The sequence below is a fragment of the Eupeodes corollae genome, chromosome 2 (assembly GCF_945859685.1).
Source record: "Eupeodes corollae chromosome 2, idEupCoro1.1, whole genome shotgun sequence".
Taxonomy (NCBI): domain Eukaryota; kingdom Metazoa; phylum Arthropoda; class Insecta; order Diptera; family Syrphidae; genus Eupeodes; species Eupeodes corollae.
This window is the reverse complement of record NC_079148.1, coordinates 130,160,105-130,178,977: the sequence shown is the minus strand read 5'-3', so window position 1 is coordinate 130,178,977 and position 18,873 is coordinate 130,160,105. Positions and strand designations below refer to the sequence as shown.

At 35.5% G+C, this 18,873-nt stretch overlaps 1 protein-coding gene across 1 annotated transcript in view; it reads right to left on the bottom strand.

The window, feature by feature from the left end:
* Positions 1-18,533, bottom strand: part of LOC129946187 (uncharacterized) — a 507,301-nt gene extending 488,768 nt beyond the window's left edge. The window contains exons 1-2 of the mRNA XM_056056274.1: positions 18,192-18,533; positions 9,786-10,579 (exon numbers count right to left, since the gene is read on the bottom strand). Of these exons, the coding sequence (XP_055912249.1) occupies positions 9,786-10,579; positions 18,192-18,290 (893 nt within the window). The 5' untranslated portion in view covers positions 18,291-18,533. The remainder of the gene's footprint in view (positions 1-9,785; positions 10,580-18,191) is intronic.
* Positions 18,534-18,873: the final 340 nt, after the last annotated feature.

Below are 18,873 nucleotides of genomic sequence, written 5' to 3'. Positions count from 1 at the left end.
GTGCGAAGTGATCCGCTTATACATGGGCAAGCAGAACGTTGGACTATATTTATTTTGTAGCGGTTTATAGCTTTCTCTAAAGCAATCCACCATACTGCCACACCTCACATTGAAATCGGTGTGATTACCGATGTGTATAGCCAATGCGTGATTTGGGGTTGTAAGCCCCATTTATTACGAATAGGTTTTTTGCAAGAAAATAGAGCTACAGTAGCTTTTTTGACTCTTTCCTGTACATTGCGTTTCCGATTTAGATTTTTGCCTAAAATGAGACCCAGGTACTTAGAATGGCCTTAATTGGAGCCGTTTATTATAGCGAGGGTTAATGGAATTTTGTCTTTCCTCGAAAATAGGACTTATTCGGTTTGGTGTGGGTTAACAGGCAAACAACACCGATCGGGCCAAAGTATTAGTGTGTCTAATGTATTTTGTAAGAGTTCTTTTAGGGTGTCAAGATGCTTTCCTGAAACAGCTGTAGCAACGTTATACGCATAGACAATCATTTTAAAACTCTCCGCATCCAGATCATTTGGTATTTCATTAACCACTAGGTACCAAAGAAAGGGATCGAGCACAACCTTGCGGTGCCCCTCTTTTAACGAATTTTCTGGCACAATTGTCGCCCAGTTTTGGGTTAATAATTCTGCTCCCTACGTTTAGAGATGTAAGTGCAGATGTTATTGCAGATGAACTCCTAAAAACTTCATAGTTTTAAAAGGCTTAAAACAGTTGATTAAAATTCTTTGTATTGCATTTTATCTTAAAGGATAATTAAAAAGATATATAATTGCTTCTTTCGAGATAAGCACTCATGTTTACTTGAATAATTATTTCAACTTTAAAATTCATAAGAGAGCCCTCGAGACACTCACAAGACTATAAATAATTAAATATTTAAGAATTATGCAATTATTTCATCCCACTATAATAAAAAAGCCTATTATCTTACTACCATAACGCAGACAGAACATATTTGTACGTAAGGTACACAAAAAAAAAACCTTCTTCATCTGCCACGTGTTAAGCCTTAAGCGAATGCACGACACAGAAAACTTAAAATGTGTAATGCCATTAAATTAAAGTGTTTTCTCTTGAATAAAAAAAAATATGACACATTAACTGTTAAAGTAATCTCTCCACCTCCACAAAGAGTTTAAAATAATAATTATTATATGAAAAGTGCTTGGCTTGCATTATGCGTTAACCATCATACTAACCTCTATGGAATCATTAACAACAACAAAAAGCTGAGAAAAAAAACTTGTTCGCAAATCACCTTCATATACTATAAATGTTTATGTCCTCATTTAATTTTTACAGTCCTTTTCTCCTACCAACCCAAACACACGGTGGCGAAAACGGCAACGAAAAAGCCAACGAAAACGACAACGACTTTGGCTGCGAGACTGTGCGTCCATTAGCACAAACCACTTAACTTTTTAACTGCAAAGTTGTATAATATTCCATTTTTTGTTTGCGTGCTCTACAAATCCCTTGCCCTCATCGTTTTCACTTTAAGTAAATCATATCCTTTGAATATCATACCATACCATCAGTGAAAAAAAAGTTAAAAACGTATGACAACCAAAAGCGATTTTATTTCAATTTTGGCGCTCAATTAAAATACAAACGTTGCCATTGGGATTATATAACCGGGGGCGAAAGCCCTTCACCCAGTTTTTGTTGTTGTTGAAGTCCCCTATCGTTCGAAAGAACGAGGCTGATGATTCGAGTTTCCGTATATAAATACACAAAAATACGCAAAGGGACGAAAAAAGGATTCAGTTTGATTCCTCGTTTTCGGATCTACAAATGGCTGTTTCCTTTTAACTTCAATTTTTGTTTCTTCATATGAATATCACACACACAAGAACTATGTATAGGTAGGTTTGTGTGTGTGTGTATAGGCAGTAACAAAAAATAATGTTCTATCAAGGTTATGCCAACAATTTCTGGTTAAGGACATTTTCAACACACAACGGCCAAGCACCAAGGACAGGGACATCAACATCACGAAATATACACGTATATACAACGACGAGTGACGACGTAGGAATAAGCTTCATTCTCTAAGGCATTGTTACTGTTAGATACTTACTAGCTATATAAACCTACTTGTCGTACACTAACTTGTTGAGAAATAAAATATTAATATGGCAAAGGGAACACAGATTTCATTTTAAAAGACGCATTCTTCATTGTGAAATTGTGATTTTGTTCCATCAGAGAGAACTTTTAAATATTTTACAACTTTACATTGCATATAAGTATCTAGACCTTATAAACATAGGTACTTTAGGAAGTATAAAATCTATGATGAGAGTAGATTATATTTAATTACATCATGTTTTTTGTTCAAGGACATGAATAAATCCATTTTTGTTGAACATGAAGTTGGGGTGTAGGGATGAGTTTTTTCCTGAAAATTTGTATTGCACTCGAGTGCATGATTTTTAACATTTATAAATAACACAAAGTGCAGGAACAAATTTTGGAATTTTGCATTCCAGGAGGGGCATGACATTTGGGACTAGAGAAATTTGACTTTGAAGGAATATTTTAACCAATGACCAAACTGTAAACATCTAAATATTCTGTCAAACTAACATTTTCATCATGGCGTGTTTTTCGAGAGAAAAACGATTAATATTTATTGCTAAAGTTTGAATTTTATGAAAATAACGTTAAAAGCAAACTTAAGCATATTTTTGACTAAATTTCTATAAAAATAACTTACTGAGTCATTAGTGAAGTGAAAACCCTTTCCTGCTTTAAGGAAACACCTCTTAGCAGAAAGCAGCTTCAAAAATAGGAAATGCTGTTTTTCTGTTTATTTATGTAATTAAGAGAAAGGATTTTTTGTCGTAGTAAATCCATGAATCTTCTATCCAAGATAGTGGAAACTTTGCATTTTTGACTGAATCTAATAATTTATTATGCAAATGAACTTGAAAAAAAAAGTTAAGTGAGAACCAAGAGAGCAGATAAACAAATAACAAAACAGAGAAAAAGCAACGAAGACATCCATTTTGACATTTGACATTTATGACAGCGACATCTGAGTTGCAAATAACAAACAATTCAGTTGTCAAACGTCAAAGTGACAGTTTGTTATACTTTGTAGTCAATTTTGCTGTGAGCTACGAGGTTTTGTTGTTTTCTAAAATTACTTTTCAATTCTCAATTAAAAATAGAGAAAAGAAAAGAAGACACCTGGATATTGGTTCATTGGAAGCATACATAGTTCTATGACATGGAACATTAAAAAACGGTTGGTTTCGAAGCTATCTCGCAGGAACATTAATCCCAATTAGAGCTAAAATTTGTGAACAATCAATATGACTTGCTACTATGTCACGAATGAACATAACCTCTGTATACTTTCTACGAATGTTAAGAGGCACAATACCGAGTAGTTTACACCTCGTTTCATAGGTAGGAAAATCTATGTGCCTTTGAAGTCTTTCCACTAAAACTCTCGTAAATCGTTTTAAGATCTTTTCGATTATAAATGAAGGAAGAAAATATGAAGGATTCCAGAAAACACTGCAGTATTTAAGATTGGACCTTACAAACGCAAAGTATAAACTCTTTAAGGTGTGTGGATCGGAAAACTCATTTGAGTTTAGCAATATGAAACCTAACATTGAATTGCCTTCATAGCTACAAAAAAATCTATATGCTTTACAAAGTCCAGTTTTTTTTAACAAAAATCACGCCAAGATCTTTTTTAAAGGTTATTAGGGACAATGGCATATGATTGATTTTATAGATAAAATTAATTGGACGACGATTTCGAGAAAACTTTAGGCTTTGGCATTTGGAAATGTTCAAATGTAAACAGTTAGATAAACACCAGTCCGATAAAAGATCAATTTCTTGTTGCAGAAGAAAACAATTATGTTCAGATTTTATGCAACGTAATACCTTTAGTTCATCTGCGTACATCAAGTACTTTGAATTTAAAAACATATCAGGAATGTCGTTTATAAACAATAAAAAAAAAGAGGACCAAGATGGCTTCCTTGTGGAACACCGGACGACGTAACATATACCGGTGCAGAAATAATGTTATTTATACGAACGTACTGAATACGATTCGAAGTATGAATCTAGGCATTTTAAAAAGTTTGAGTAAAAACCTACTTTATTTATCTTCATAAGTAAAGCATCATTATTGACTCTGTCAAAAGCTTTAGAAAAGTCAGTATAAACAACTTCATACTGATAACCCTTCTCGAGTGCATTCAAGACTAAATTACCAAAAATAGTGAGGTTAGTTTCAGTGGATCTACCAGCTACAAAACCATGTTTGTCATAGACTAACTTTTCAAAAATTTGGGAATCGTAGCAGTTTTACAAATTGGACGATAGTTTGAAACATCTTAACTACCACCTGATTTGCAAATAGGTGTGATTGTTGAACATTTTCAAGTTTTTAGAAACTCGCCATTAGCAAGTGAACGATTAAAAATAATTTTTAAAGGAACAACCAATGCATTTCCACAACATTCGTAAAATGATTGGTGAAATTCCGTCAATATCACGTCGCACCCTTAAGCTTAGAAAACGCTAACTCAATCTCAGAAGTGGAAACACTTTTGACGTGTTTCTAACCTTGTGGTCTTAGGTTCTATCCCTGCCTGTAACACCTTTGTCTTCTAAGACAAATTCTTGGCATGGAAAATGATTCATTAAAATATCTGTTTGGATTTGGCGTAAGATCTGTAGGTCCATGACATAACTTGCTCAAAGGAATGTTTGAGAATTGTAAATCACTAGTGCGTGGTTCTCTACAAGCTTTTGCACAAACTAATTTATTAAGTTCCCATAGGCAATTATTGTAATGGAAATGATAATTCGAATTGAAATTTTGACATTTTCTTGACGTTTTAAGGCCCCTAGAGTCGATATAAAAGATTTTTAGAGAGATTTTTCCATTTATTATTAAAAATTATTTCAATATTAAGTAAAATTTTAGAAAAAAATCTAATTGACTTTTTTTAGCAAAAAATATAGATATAAAAAAAAATTTAAAAGTTCGTTGAAATTGAATTTCAACTCAAATATCTTTTCAAAAATTTGAGATATTGGCTTGAAAGTAGTTTTATTAAAAAAAACGGGTCTGTGATGTGACCCACACTGATAACTTCCCATCCCGTCTGTCGATTTGTCTAGCTTAAAAGTTTGTTGGGTTGGGTTACACAAGTTGTTTGTCAAATTATTTTTAAAGATTGTTAGTACAAAAGAAATTTTTACCAATTTTAGTAGCATTTCTAAAATATTTACAAACCGAACATCAATTTTTACCAAATTTGAGTACTAATTCTTGCAGATTTTATTTTGTATGAAAAAACGGACTGTTGGATTTGTATATAAAAATTACTGAATATCGAAAACAAAATTTTTTTTAATTTTTGAAAAGCTATTTGAGTCGAAAGTATATTTTTACAAAGTTTTAATATTGTTTTTTTTTTAGAGTTTTATTTTTTGTAAAAAAACAGTCATTTCAATTTTTTTTAATTTTACTGAATGTTAACAACTATATTTTTTAAAAGATAAAATTGTTTAAAGCCAATATTTACAATTTTTGAAAAGATGTTTAAGTCGGAAATCAATGTTTACCAACTTTTGTTAATTTTTTTTCGGTTTTTATTTTTTTGTAAAAAAACTGTCAATTCCATTTTAATTAAAATTTGTCCTAATGTTGAAAAAAATATTTCTTAAAAGTAAAAATTAGTAAGAAGCTATTATCTCAAATTTTTGAAAAGATATTTGAGTCATTTTTAACCAACTTTTGTTGATTATTTTCGGCTTTTAATTGTTTGTAAAAAACTGTAGATTCGATTTTTTTAAAAAAAATTACTAATTGTTGCCAACAATATTTTTTGAAAGATAAAAGTAAATTAAAGCCAATATCATAAAGTTTTAAATAAATATTTGAGTCGAAAATCATTTTTTTACCAACTTTTGTTAATTTTTTTTTAAGTTTTTATTTTTTTTAAAAAACAGTCAATTCGATTCTCCTTAATATTTTCCAAAATATTAAAAACAATATTTCTTATAAGATAAAACAAGTTTGAAGCCTAAATTTCAAGGTTTTGAAAAGATGTTTGAATCGATATTCAATTTGTGTGGGTAATGTTTTTTTTAGACTTTTACTTTTTATAAAAAAAAATTGTCAATTCTATTTTCCTCAATATTTTATCAGATGCCAAAAACATTATTTTTCGTTGCGCAAAATTGTCTTGGAGATGAAATCATTTTTAGTCGTAAGATTTTGGAGGTGACAAAATGTGTGTTTTGAGTTTTTTTGATTTACAAAAAAAAAAACCCTTCAATGGATTTTTTTCAACAAAAAAAATATACTTCTTTGATATCAGTACAATATATTTTATAAAATTTTATTCAAGTCTCTAGCGCTTTTGGTTTGTAAGATATTTAGGGTTAGCCAAAATGTTCACCTTTTTTTTCAAACTGCTATGGTAAAAAATCAATTTTTACGAACTTTTTGTATTTTTTTTAGGTTTTCAGTTTTTAGTAAAAAAATGTCAATTTGATTTTGCTCAAAATTTGACTGAATATTGAAAAATATATTTCTGATAAAAAAATAGTTTGAATCCATTATCCTACATTTTTGAGAAGATAATTGAGTCAAAAAACAGTTTTTATTAACTTTTTATATTTTTGTTATAAGAAAAAAACTATCAATCGGATTTTCTCACAATCAAAAAATCAAAACCAGATGTCAAAAACTTTATTATGCGTTGCACAAAATCATTTTGGATATAAAACCATTTTTCGTTTGTAAAATATGCGAGGTGACAAATATTTTGTTTGCCGTTAATTAGATTTTTCTTAAAAAAGGTATGGACGAATAAAAACTTCTCCAACGTATTACGTACGTACAATCTTTTATTTCGATTCTAGGCACCTTGAAACGTCGAGATATGTCAAAATGTTCAATTCGTCAAACGGGCCCATTAAAAAAACTTCCTATGGGAAGCTGAAAATATGGTATATAGTCTCATAAAATCCCGTGTCCGGGTGTCGTAAGTCATGGACCGCCAAAAGTCGCCAAAGTCACTTTTTGATAGTTACCTCTGTTTATATAGGATCAATGGTGTTAACACCTTTACCGAATTTGTCAAGCTTTAAATTTTAGGGGGAAAAACAGTGCAACAATCAACAATGTGAAAAAATATATAATTTTAAATTGCATTAAAATGTTTTCTAATGTTTGAAATTAAGTGTACTTTACATAATGTTATGTTATTATTGTGTGAATAAGATTTAGGACATGTAACTCCTGTGGCTGTAACGTCTACATGACATATCCCTGAGTTCTAATTAGTACACTTTGTGGCTATATTTCAATGTGATCAATTGTTTTTCGGTTACACATGCCACCACTGTACATGTGCAATGTATGGACATGTCCTCGGAAAACACACGAACTCGATAGCCGGGGTCATTTTGGGAAATTAATCACTTGTCAAATGTTGATTAATTATATTGCACGCAGAATGGAAGCAAATTATCCTTCTCTTAAATCAAATCCTTGAACCATTAATTAACTCTTCAATTAAAAATGCCAAATTAAATTTGAAAATAACTTAGAACTGTCAAATAGACTGTCAGAGAAAATAATGTCAATCCTTTAAAATTGTCTGATTTTACAAATCACGGTTTAAAAAATTAGATAATTTTAAAGAAACACGAAAGAGAGAAGTTATATTTACTACTATGTTCTTTTAAGTTGAATCTTTAATAGTAAATCGGATTTTGAACTTTATCATCCTTATAACTCTTTGAAGTTGGTATTTGCAATCCTTTTTTTCACCATTTTTAAAGTTGTCCTTGAAATAGAGATGAAAGGTAATCAAATTTCGTCCTTTTTTTAAATACTTAGCGTTTGCACTTCTTTTATATTTCCGCGTTTTTTCTGAAAAATATTGTTTATTTTTCCAATTTCTGGTTGACTTAGAGTTGACACATGAATTCTTTGGTTTATGCTTAAACTTGGACCTATCTATTCTTCTCTTCTCGCTTATTAAGAAATTGTCTTTTCATAAAAAAAATCTAAAGCAAAAAAATATCAATTTTTCGTTCAAAAGTTCAAAATTTGCTTTTATGAGTAATTCACATTGATAAAAATCAATCCATTTGAATTTTCAATTATTTACAAAAATATTGAAGCTAAAATATATTGCACTCTTTTTTTACTATTTTTACTTAGAAAAATGTTTTCAACTCATGAATTTTTCAAATGTTCACTAATTCCTTTAAAAATAGAACTTGATTCCATTGAATTCATATCATTTTCAAAAATGTTTCTCAGAACACATTTTCCAAAAATCCTTAATCGGAATTGGATTTTAAAATCGATTTTTGAACTTCATTGCATAAGAAAACTTGATTAATGGCATTCAAAAACCCACAAAGAAATATAATATACACAAATTGCATTTTATATGCAATGCAACACACAAACACACACACACTATTTTTCACTTCCTCGTATTAACGTATTAAAAAAGTACCAACAATCTAAAATGGCATCACGTTTGCTCCTAGAACACTCACATAACAAAATATAGACTTTCCCACACAGTTGTAGTCGTTGAAAGCAAAAACAAAAAGAACAAAAATATCTTAATCCCCTTTGTCCTATAACTAAGTATAGAAATAGTACACAACTCACATTCGACGCGATGTCCTTTTTTACGTTAAAAAGCTTTTACAGAAAATAAAACAAGAAGAAGAAGCAAAAAATAGAATTAAATGAAAAAAAAAAAAAAAATAACGGAACATGTGCCGAATGGGGAATTACACGTCTCTATATTTGTACATATGACTACGACACACGACGATCAGGACGAGGACAACAAGGACGACAAAAACGAGGTATAAAAGTGACATTCTTTTGTTCCCGCTTATAATAATGTCCTTAAAACAGTGTTGATGTAGGCTGGCAGGCAGTCAGGGATAGGATTGGCCATTCCACCTCCTGAACCTAAATCTATCTATGGTGTTGAAGGTAAGTTCACCCTTTTTTTTTTCTTCTCTCACCTTGAATTAGCTGGAACGCATGAAGTATTCCATTTCACTGGGTTTCATTCTATATCTATATGTATATGTACCTATGAACAACGACGAAGTACGTATTATAGATGATCCTTCAAACGGGGGTTAATTTGAAACTTTGTTTGTTTGATCCTTTCTAATTTAATCCCAAGGATAAAAAGATATTTTTTAACTTTCTTTTCTCACATTGACACACAACAAATAAAAAAATTAAAATAAAATTGAAAAAAAGGAAATATAGAAATTCCCCTGGATAAACACTAAAAAATTTCACTCTCTTTTTGCAAGAGGCCAAGAGGTAACCCTTTTGCAAACCCCTTTTTTCTGCCTGGGTCTGGCTCTGGGTGAGGTGACACTGAATTTCAAGGTTATAATGCAACACTATTTGCACCAATCCAATGGTATGGACGTCCTTTCACTTCCCACAGCCTTGAACTAGCTTAAAAGGATTTTCCTTTTTTTTTTAATTATCTAGCTGTGGAAAAGAGGAAGCAAATACTCAATTTAAGCACTTCTTTGATGTGTTAAGGTTAACCCGGAAGTGGAAAATGGCGCCCGGGAAAGAGATATCGAATTTTTTCTTTAACTTAAATTTTTACACAAATTAAATTTTATACGACAAAAAAAAAAACATCATCTACCAGGAAGGTAGTAAAATACCTTTTACGATTTAAAAAATTGAACCAGAGAACGCGTACCTGTTTGCTTTGAATGGCGACGCTACGACACCTGTGATATCCGAATCACGACTGAGCTCACTGTTGGCTTTGTTGCCAGCAACAGCCTCCTCCGCAGAAGTTGTTGTTACCGATATGGTAACTGGTGATGGTGATGCTGCTGTTGCTGGTTTTGTTGTTGGTGGAGCAGTGGTGGTGATGGTTGGTGATGATGGTGGAAGAGCAGCAGCAGTAGCAGTAGAGACGACTGTTGCTGCTGTCTCGTGGTGAGTTGGGGAGCCATTGTTGGAGCTGGTGGCTGTAGTCTCCGTAGTTAGTGTGCTCACTTGGAGTAAGTCTCCACTGTTTGTGTTGGCAATTGTTGTTGTTGGAATGTCGATGGTTTCATTGACCTGTGGATTGTGTGCAGAATTTTTGCGAGAGCTTTCACCATCGCTGTTCCGTTTTGTGGGGGTGGTTGGTGATTTGGGGCTTTGTGGAATTCGTCTGCTTAGCGCATACTCAACACTTGCCTTGCGTGACGTAGGAGAATTTATGTTGCTGGCAACATAACTACTACTTCCAACGGGTGAGGGATTTCGTGGAGTCGGAATGGGAGAGTCCTCCAGCTGGCAACATGTATCACAGCTGATGGTGGATTTGGTTGATTTGTGGAGTCGGGGGCTTGTAATGGGCCCTGGAACTGCATCAGCTCTGCTGTTGTCTGATGATGGTGGGTCCTTTTTGGGATTAGTGGCTGCAGTTGGATTGGTTGCTGCATTGTGAGGTGATGAGGATGGAGTGGTTATTGAGCTGCTGGTGCAGTGAAATTGATCCTGAAAATGGAAATTGGAAAAAATAAAATAAAGAACATAGTTTGTTGGATGTCTATCAAGCAATGATGTAAATGGATATACAGAGGGGGGGGGGGGGGGGGGGTTTAAAGACAGGTGGTTGGTTTGGTGTAGTAAAATTTTGTAAAGAGTGGGAGAGAAGGTGTATGTTGTAAAGTTATTGCATCGGTGTACATCTTTTTAATAAAAGTTGATGATTTTTTTTGTTGAAATATTGATTTTTTTTCTTGTTTGTTAGTTGGTTGATGGAAGACCTATCAATTTTGAAAAAGGTCTTGTTGTTGTGTTGTGTGTTGGTGTATGATGTTGAGCTGCGGTTTGACATGCCTACGTTGCAATATAATTAATTATTTCATTAATTTAGTTAAGTACATGTTTATTTAAATGTATCATTTTCGTCCGAATTTCAAGCTTCATTGTTTTTTACAAACTATATAAAAGAGGGTTGCCATTTTCAATACTCTAATGGCAAATTTAAAAGCACACCATTTGGGTGAGACAAATTTTAAGGTTCAAAATAAATGCATCAAAAATGGAACCTCCTACAACGACTTAAAATTATTCGAAATTTTGTTAGTGGTAAAATTTTGGTAGACTTGGCTCATAAGCCAAATTATGACATTGGTCTTGGGCGTTATGGAATTATTTATCTGTTCACAATGACGTCAAGTCTTATCGCTCAAGCACCAATGTCATAATCCTCAAATTAAAAAAAAAACAGCCAGAAATGGAAAAAATATACAAGACAAATCGCCAAACAAATCTGAAGCCAATATCAAATGTCATATTGCCCAACAATGATTCTCAAGAATAAAAATATCGTTTAAGCCGCCATCATTGTACTCATACTATAATCGTCTGTATAAGAGCCAGCATCAGCAAATTTTAGGGGATGGAGAGTAGTATACAAACCAAACCAAAATATGCGAGTAAGGACCTAAGTGATGGGTTTTTTGTATAGGCTTGTGTAATACCTCACATGCCTTGTGATGGTATCGAATCCAGAAGTCTGGTTGTTTTTTTTTGGTTGAGGGAGTGGGAAGGTTAAAAATGGCATTTTGTTTTCTAGGTGATGGTGAAACCACTTCAAAAAGAAATTGATTCTGTGCTATTTTCATTGAATTCTATATAACACATTTAAGATCCGTTAAAATTGAATTTAAGATTAAAGTTTTTCAAGAACATTGATTGAAATAATTTTATTTGAAATGTTGGTTTTAAAGAGAAATAAACACAAACACTTGTGAAGCGCTCGCATTTTTTTCAAATTCCATTTATAACTGTGTTTGATGCCAAACATACATACACTTGATTTTAAGATATTCATATCTTGATACACATTCATATTTAGAGCTTTGCAAGGTTGAAAAAGTAAAAAAGAAAGATAGAGTCTAAATGCAAATTATCTATAGCCGACAAATTATTTAATTTTAGAAAGATTGGATTATACAGGCGTTTAAGCTTTTGATATCGTCGAAAAGGCCAGAGATCTTATGAAATAATGAAATTGAACGTTATTTCGTCTTGCAAAATAAAAGTTTACGAAAAACTTAAAATTATTAGGGGAAAGTTATAGCAATTATTGATTTTCAGCATTAATAATGGTGTTTTCGAGAAAGCACTTTTTCATTATAAGAATTACTCTTGAAGGATTTGTCAATTCCTCGCAAGAGGCAGTACCCGCTTAAATTAATTTTTTTTTTAAATTAAGGTGGCAGAGGCAGGGATTGAACCCAAGACCCCTTGCATGACATTCCAACGCACTAACCATCATGCCACGGGTACTAGCAGAAGAGCATATACGTTTTCATATTATACGGTCACGGAAAAATGCCGGCGCCACGCCACCATGATAAGCTTAGTGGCGTACGTGACGAAATGCATGTTTTCACTTCAAACGATTTTATTCGTGCGGTAGAGTTCAATCAGCCACTTTAAGACACGAGTGTTCTTAAAAAACTAAACCTGTGTAAAAGTATACTAAGCACAGGAACCCTGCATATATCGTGTTTTACCGTACGGTTAAAACCGTATAATGTGTAATTAGCCATTGATCCGGTTTATACCCTCCGGTTTTTTGCCGTACGGTCAAAACTGTAGTGTGAAACGAGACTAAGGATCTGGCCCTTCAGGTTGGGGGTTGTGCCTTCGGGGTGACTTCCTGATCACGTAAAAATACCTTAGTTGCGAAGTACCAACAAGCCTCGGATACGGACGGATTTACTGTTGACAACCCATATATATCGTGTTTTATATGAAATTTAGGACAACTAACTTCGGATCTGTACATAGAATGTTAGGTCCCTTAACAGACCACGTGCAGCTGAACAGTTACTGAAAGCCCTAAACTGCTGCAAGGCAAATATTACCGACATCGAAGAAGTGCGATGGGATAGACCGGGCGAACGCAAACTAAAAGACTGCGATATCTACAACGGCGACTGCTATTGAGAACAAAGGCAGCGTCTATTTGGGTGTGAATATGTTGTTGGAACTAGACTCAGGCAAAAAGTCTTGATTTTCAACAATGAGAGCGAGCGCATCACGACAAACCGCATTAAAGGCTAAATTAGCCAACATAAGCCTTATATGCACGTTCGCCCAAAAGAGGATAAAGATGAAGACGAAATACCCAAAGACATATTCTTTGAGCTCTTGGACAAGACTTATGAGCAGTGCATTGGCTATGACATTAAAATTATCTTAGGAGATTTAAATGACAAGATAGAAAGAGAAGACATCTTTGGTGGCACAATCGGGAGATACAGCCTGCACGACACAATCTCCGACAAGGGATTCAGGTTTATCGATTTTACTCCGAAACGAGACGTTATGGTATCTAGTATGTGGTTCACATATATTCATATCCAAAAGGTTACATGGAAATCTCCTGATCAATCAACCGTCAACCAAATTGACCACATTGAAATCGACGCACGACACTTCTCCAGTATACAAGATATCCGAACATTCCGAGAGGCCAACATTTACCCGGACCACTACCTCGTTGTAGCCAAGGTACGGCTACGGATATCCCGATCCAAGCCAAAACAAGGAAATACTGTGAGAAGATTCGACGTTAGATGGCTACAATCGCAAGAGACTGCCATGTCCTTTTCCGATCGAGTCTCTAATAACCTCTCGAGGAGTCCTATGCTTCCTGCGCATTGAAAACCAGTGGCAACATTGCCTTGCAGCCATCAGAGATGGCGCCTCTGAAGTGCTAGGTTTCACACGGCCACCACAGCGAAACCCTTGGTTTGACGACGAATGCCAGCAAGCGCACGCAGCGAAACAAGAGGCATACAAAACGGCGCTGCACAAAAGGACTAGAGCTGCTCGGGAACTCTACGAGCAGAAGAGGAGAGAGGAACATCGGCTTCTTAGACGGAAAAAAAGAGAGCATGAGAAGCGCGCGATCGAGGAGATAGATGGATGTCACAACAAAAATGAGGTTCGTAAATTTTACCTAAAGGTAAAAAAACCTCCCAAGGGTACCAGCCACGAACCGAAGCCTGTAAAGACGATAAGGGGAACATCGGAGTAGAGCCGCAGTCGATGCTGAGAATATGGAACGATCACTTCTCCAAATTATATAACGGCGATGACGAACCGAATTTCGCTGTAAGGGAGATAGAACCACTCAACCTCGGCGACGCAGATCAACAATTCCGCCTGACCCAACCCTGACGAAGTGAGGATAGCTTTATCTAAACTTTAGTCAAACAAAGCTGCTGGAGCTGACGGCATCGCTGCCGAACTATTCAAAGCAGCAGGCGATGACTTGGTACGGAGCATGCACCAACTCATCTGCAAAATATGGTCGGAAGAAAGCATGCCCGATGAGTGGAATCTCAGCAGAGTGTCCCCGATACATAAAAAAGGAGACCCTCTAAACTGCGCCAACTATCAGAGGCATCAGTCTCCTAAACATTGCGTATAAGATCCTCTCTGCCGTATTATGTGAACGTCTGAAGCCATTCGTCAACAACCTGATTGGTCCTTATCAGTGTGGCTTCAGACCAGGAAAGTCCACTATCGACCAAATATTCACACCACGGCAGATCTTGGAAAAAACCCAGGAGCTTCAAATCGATACCCACCATCTCTTTATCGATTTAAAGCCGCGTATGACAGCATCTATAGAGAAGAGCTCTACCGAGTAATGTCTAGTTTTGGCATCTCTGTCAAACTTATCCGTTTGTGCAGAATGACAATGGAGAATGCACGCTGCTCTATCAAGGTCGGAAAAGATCTTACCGATGCATTTGATATCAAAAAAGGTTTTAGACAAGGCGATGCACTGTCATGCGACTTTTTCAACATCGTTCTGGAACGAATTGTGCAAAACCAAACGGTCGAAACTAGAGGTACAATCTTCCAAAGGTCCATCCAATTACTCGGATACGCAGATGATATTGACATAATTGGAAGATCAAAGCGTGATGTCAGTGGAGCGTTTTTGAGCATTGCGACGGAAGCAAAGAAGATGGGTTTAGTGGTCAATGAGGGCAAGACCAAGTATATGCTGTCATCAAAAAAGGACACTGAACGACGACGTCTTAGACAAAACGTCACCATGGACAGCTTTAACTTTGAGGTAGTTAAGGACTTTGTCTACCTAGGCACCGCTATTAATGCAGACAACGACACCAGCGCTGAAATCAAACGAAGAATAACTCTTACAAATCGCTGCTTCTTTGGACTTAGAAGGCAATTGAGAAGTAAAGTCCTCTTTCGAGCATGTAAAATCACCATCTATAAGACACTCATCATCCCGGTTCTCATTTATGGCGCTGAGGCCTGGACCCTGTCAAAGAAAGATGAGAGCGTCTTAGGATGCTTCGAGAGAAAAATTCTTCGGGTGATTTTTGGTCCCGTACGCATAGATGGTGAATGGAGGAGAAGATAAAACAAGAAACTGTACGGGCTGTACAGCGACACTGACCTAGTTAGCAAAATTAAAGTCCAACGGCTTAGATGGCTAGGTCATGTAGAGCGGATGGACATCAACGCTCCAGCCCGGAAGGTCTTCGAATCCAATCCCGAGGGACAGCGCAGTAGAGGAAGACCGCGACTCAGGTGGCGCACGCAGGTGGGAGATGACCTGAACCAACTTGGCGTGCGAAACTGGAGACAGCTAGCTAGGGACCGAGCTGGCTGGAGACGCTTGTTGGTTGAGGCCCCGGTCCTCCCCGGACTGTAGCGCCACCTTAAGTAAATAAGACAGACATTTTCATTGAAAGCTATAACCAACCTCTCTTCTTAACCTAGTTTCATTCAAAATTGTGCTGTATTATTTTAAAAACTAGACCTTATTACTTTAAGAACTAGTAATTACGAGTCGTGTGGCTTAAAACACAAGTTTTTGTGTATCCTTATAGCAAACTTTAACTTGCATTCTTTAATCCTTTATATTTTAAATATTGTCAACTTGACCGAAATTAGTACAAAGTATTTATAAGAAAGGGCTTTTAAATAAAAGTTTATATATAAGAACCTAGGAGGTTAAAAGTTCGTTTTCGCTTCTTTTTAAATTTAATTTAAATTGGAAGCGGGTAGATTTTGGCGCCCTTAGCGGCCATTTTGTTTTGGTGACATCTGTCAAATCTTTTGTTTATTATTCAGTTGCTTATGCCAAATCATTGTGGCAAGTTCCACGATTTACAGCAAGAAACAAGCGACACTTCAATGTGTGGTGACCAAATTTGAAACTACCCGTTCAGTAAATATCAAGGAACGCAAGATCGGCCGAGAACATCGCTTCGAGACTTGGCCCTACGCCGTACAAGATCCAACTGACCCAGAAGCTCAAAGTACATGATAATAGTCAACTCCGTTTGTTCACTGACTGGGCTTCGAATCGTTTGGAAGAGACCCTAATTTTGGCCGAAAAATCATCTTTAGTGAGGAGGCGTAATTTTGGATGAATGGCTGTGTTAAGACGCAAAATTTCCGTATATCGGACGACACAGACCCACGTGAGGTTCACCAGTTAATAATGCATCCTCAAAAGGTTACCGTTTGGTATGGATTTTGGCCGGCGGAGTAGTTAGTTTTTTGAAAACGTCGTTAGTGAGGCGGTCACCATCAACAGCTAGCGCTACATAACGATGATAACCAATTTCTTATGGCCCAAATTGAATCATATGCACCTAGACGACATGTGGTTTCAGCAGGACTTCTCTACGTGCCACACATCAAACGCCATTCTATTCCATTTCAATATATACCCGCCCTTATTAAAAAACCTTGTAAAACGATTTTTTTTGGTAGTCTTCATTTAAGCTTTACTTTACCAAACTGAATTAAATTCTTGATTTTTTGTTCGATTTACACGTAACAAGGTTTATTTGTATTTGAGGTTTTATTTGCTTCACATATTTGTTTTAGAAGACTCAAATTACTATTTGACTTTATTTTATAATTCTAACTCAATCCACTAGCTTTTAAAAAGTATTTATTATTAATTTTTAAGAAAGCGAAAAATCTATAAAATTCTATCAGGTGTAAGCTAACAATCTAATCTTTAAATTAAATGCTCGAAAAAAACATCTAACCTCTCAAACATGCTAAGCTCTTAAAAAACAATAAACTTTAAAAAAAATTAGATCTTGAACAAAAAGAACAATGTAATTGGAATCAGCAGGTATATTTTCTTCTTCAACTATGAAAGTGAGAGTTCCCACTGTACCCCAAATGGACGACATAACAACCCCCACATTTTCGGACTTCTTCATTATCATTCTAATTTTCTTTCGAACTTCTGTATTTTTGTTCCACACGATGCCCGCGAACAAATCAATATTTTGAAACATTTTCAAAACTCTTTTGAGTAAATTAAAAAACCTACACAACAAAAAAAAGGAAATATCTAAGAAAAAAAAAAAACCTCTACAACCCCAAAAACAATTCTATCGAATTTTGCAAAACATAAAAGACGCACCGTCACCTATGTATAACAAAGCATTTCCAAAAAGTTCCATTAAAAGTCTCACAGCCAAAAAAGATTTAAGACTTTTCATGTGAATTCTTCAACCCAAACCAAAGAAATAATGAATTCAAACTTTTAACAAACTCTCTTTCGTTCTTTCCGAGTCTTCCTTTTCCTTCTTTTTGTGTGTGAGTATTTTTTGTTTGTTTTCTTCTTTTGTCCCTAACTTCTTCAACTTCCTTTCTTCATCTTTTATTTTTTGTATATTTCGTTCAGCATTTTTAAAGAACAGTTTCTCTGATAACCACCTTTTTATTTCTTAAGAAAACTACACAAAAGTTTACTTTTCTCCATTTTCCATTTTGCACCAAGCAAGAAGCACTATTGCGACAAGGGATTTTAGAGACACATAAGTCCTATTGTATATCTAGGTGTAGGTACCGAAAAGAATGTGTGTCTGAAAAGGTATCTAAGCCCATCCACGACTTGATGTTCTCTTTTTATGGGAGAAGTTCTTATAGTTTTTTTTTCTTTTTAGGAAAAAATTCAAAACAGACGAAGAGGAGTTGAAAATGAAGAAGAATTGATGTTAAAATTTTCTAATTATCCCGCCCACCACGCAAATATGGGAACTTCTAAAACCGTAGCTTTTGTACTTACTTTTTGTCTCCGGCGCGGACCAACGCTAAGAGACTCTTCGCTTCGTGCATCGTAGAAGACGTCATCGTCCTCATCGACATCGAGAGTAGCTGAAGCCATTGTTGTTATTGTAGTGGAATTCGTATTGTTGCTGGTGCCTTTATCAGGACTGACTTCAGCAGCATCACAAGCTGGATCCTTGGAATCCTTTTCATTGTTTGCGGTTTCAATTAGTTGTTCGGTGGAGCGTTGTTTTCCGACAGAAGTCGCATTCGCAGCGGCAGAAGAAGCAGAAGCGATTGCAGCTATCGGACTGATTTTTCCTGACGCTTCAGTATTCCTCAGACGGCTTCCTGCCACTGATGCATCTTTATCGTCGTTTTGGGATTGTGGGTTATTGCCTGGCTTGTCATTAGTCGTGGTGGTTGGAGTAGGAGCAGAAGCAGGAGCAGGAGTAGCGAGTGGTGATAGTGGCTGCGGTGGAGCTTGTTGAAATTGTGCAAGGTCTGATTGGGTAACTTTTTGTCTCGCTGGTGTGCTTCCGGCTACACTTCCCCCGATCCCTCCATCTCCTCCATCACCAGTACTATCTGATGCAGGACCTGGAATTCCGGGACTTGGGGTTTTTAGTCTCCTCCTCTGCTGTTTCGATTCAGAGGAGCCTTCTATCTTATTTGAAGAGCTGGTTAGTATTTTTTTGTCT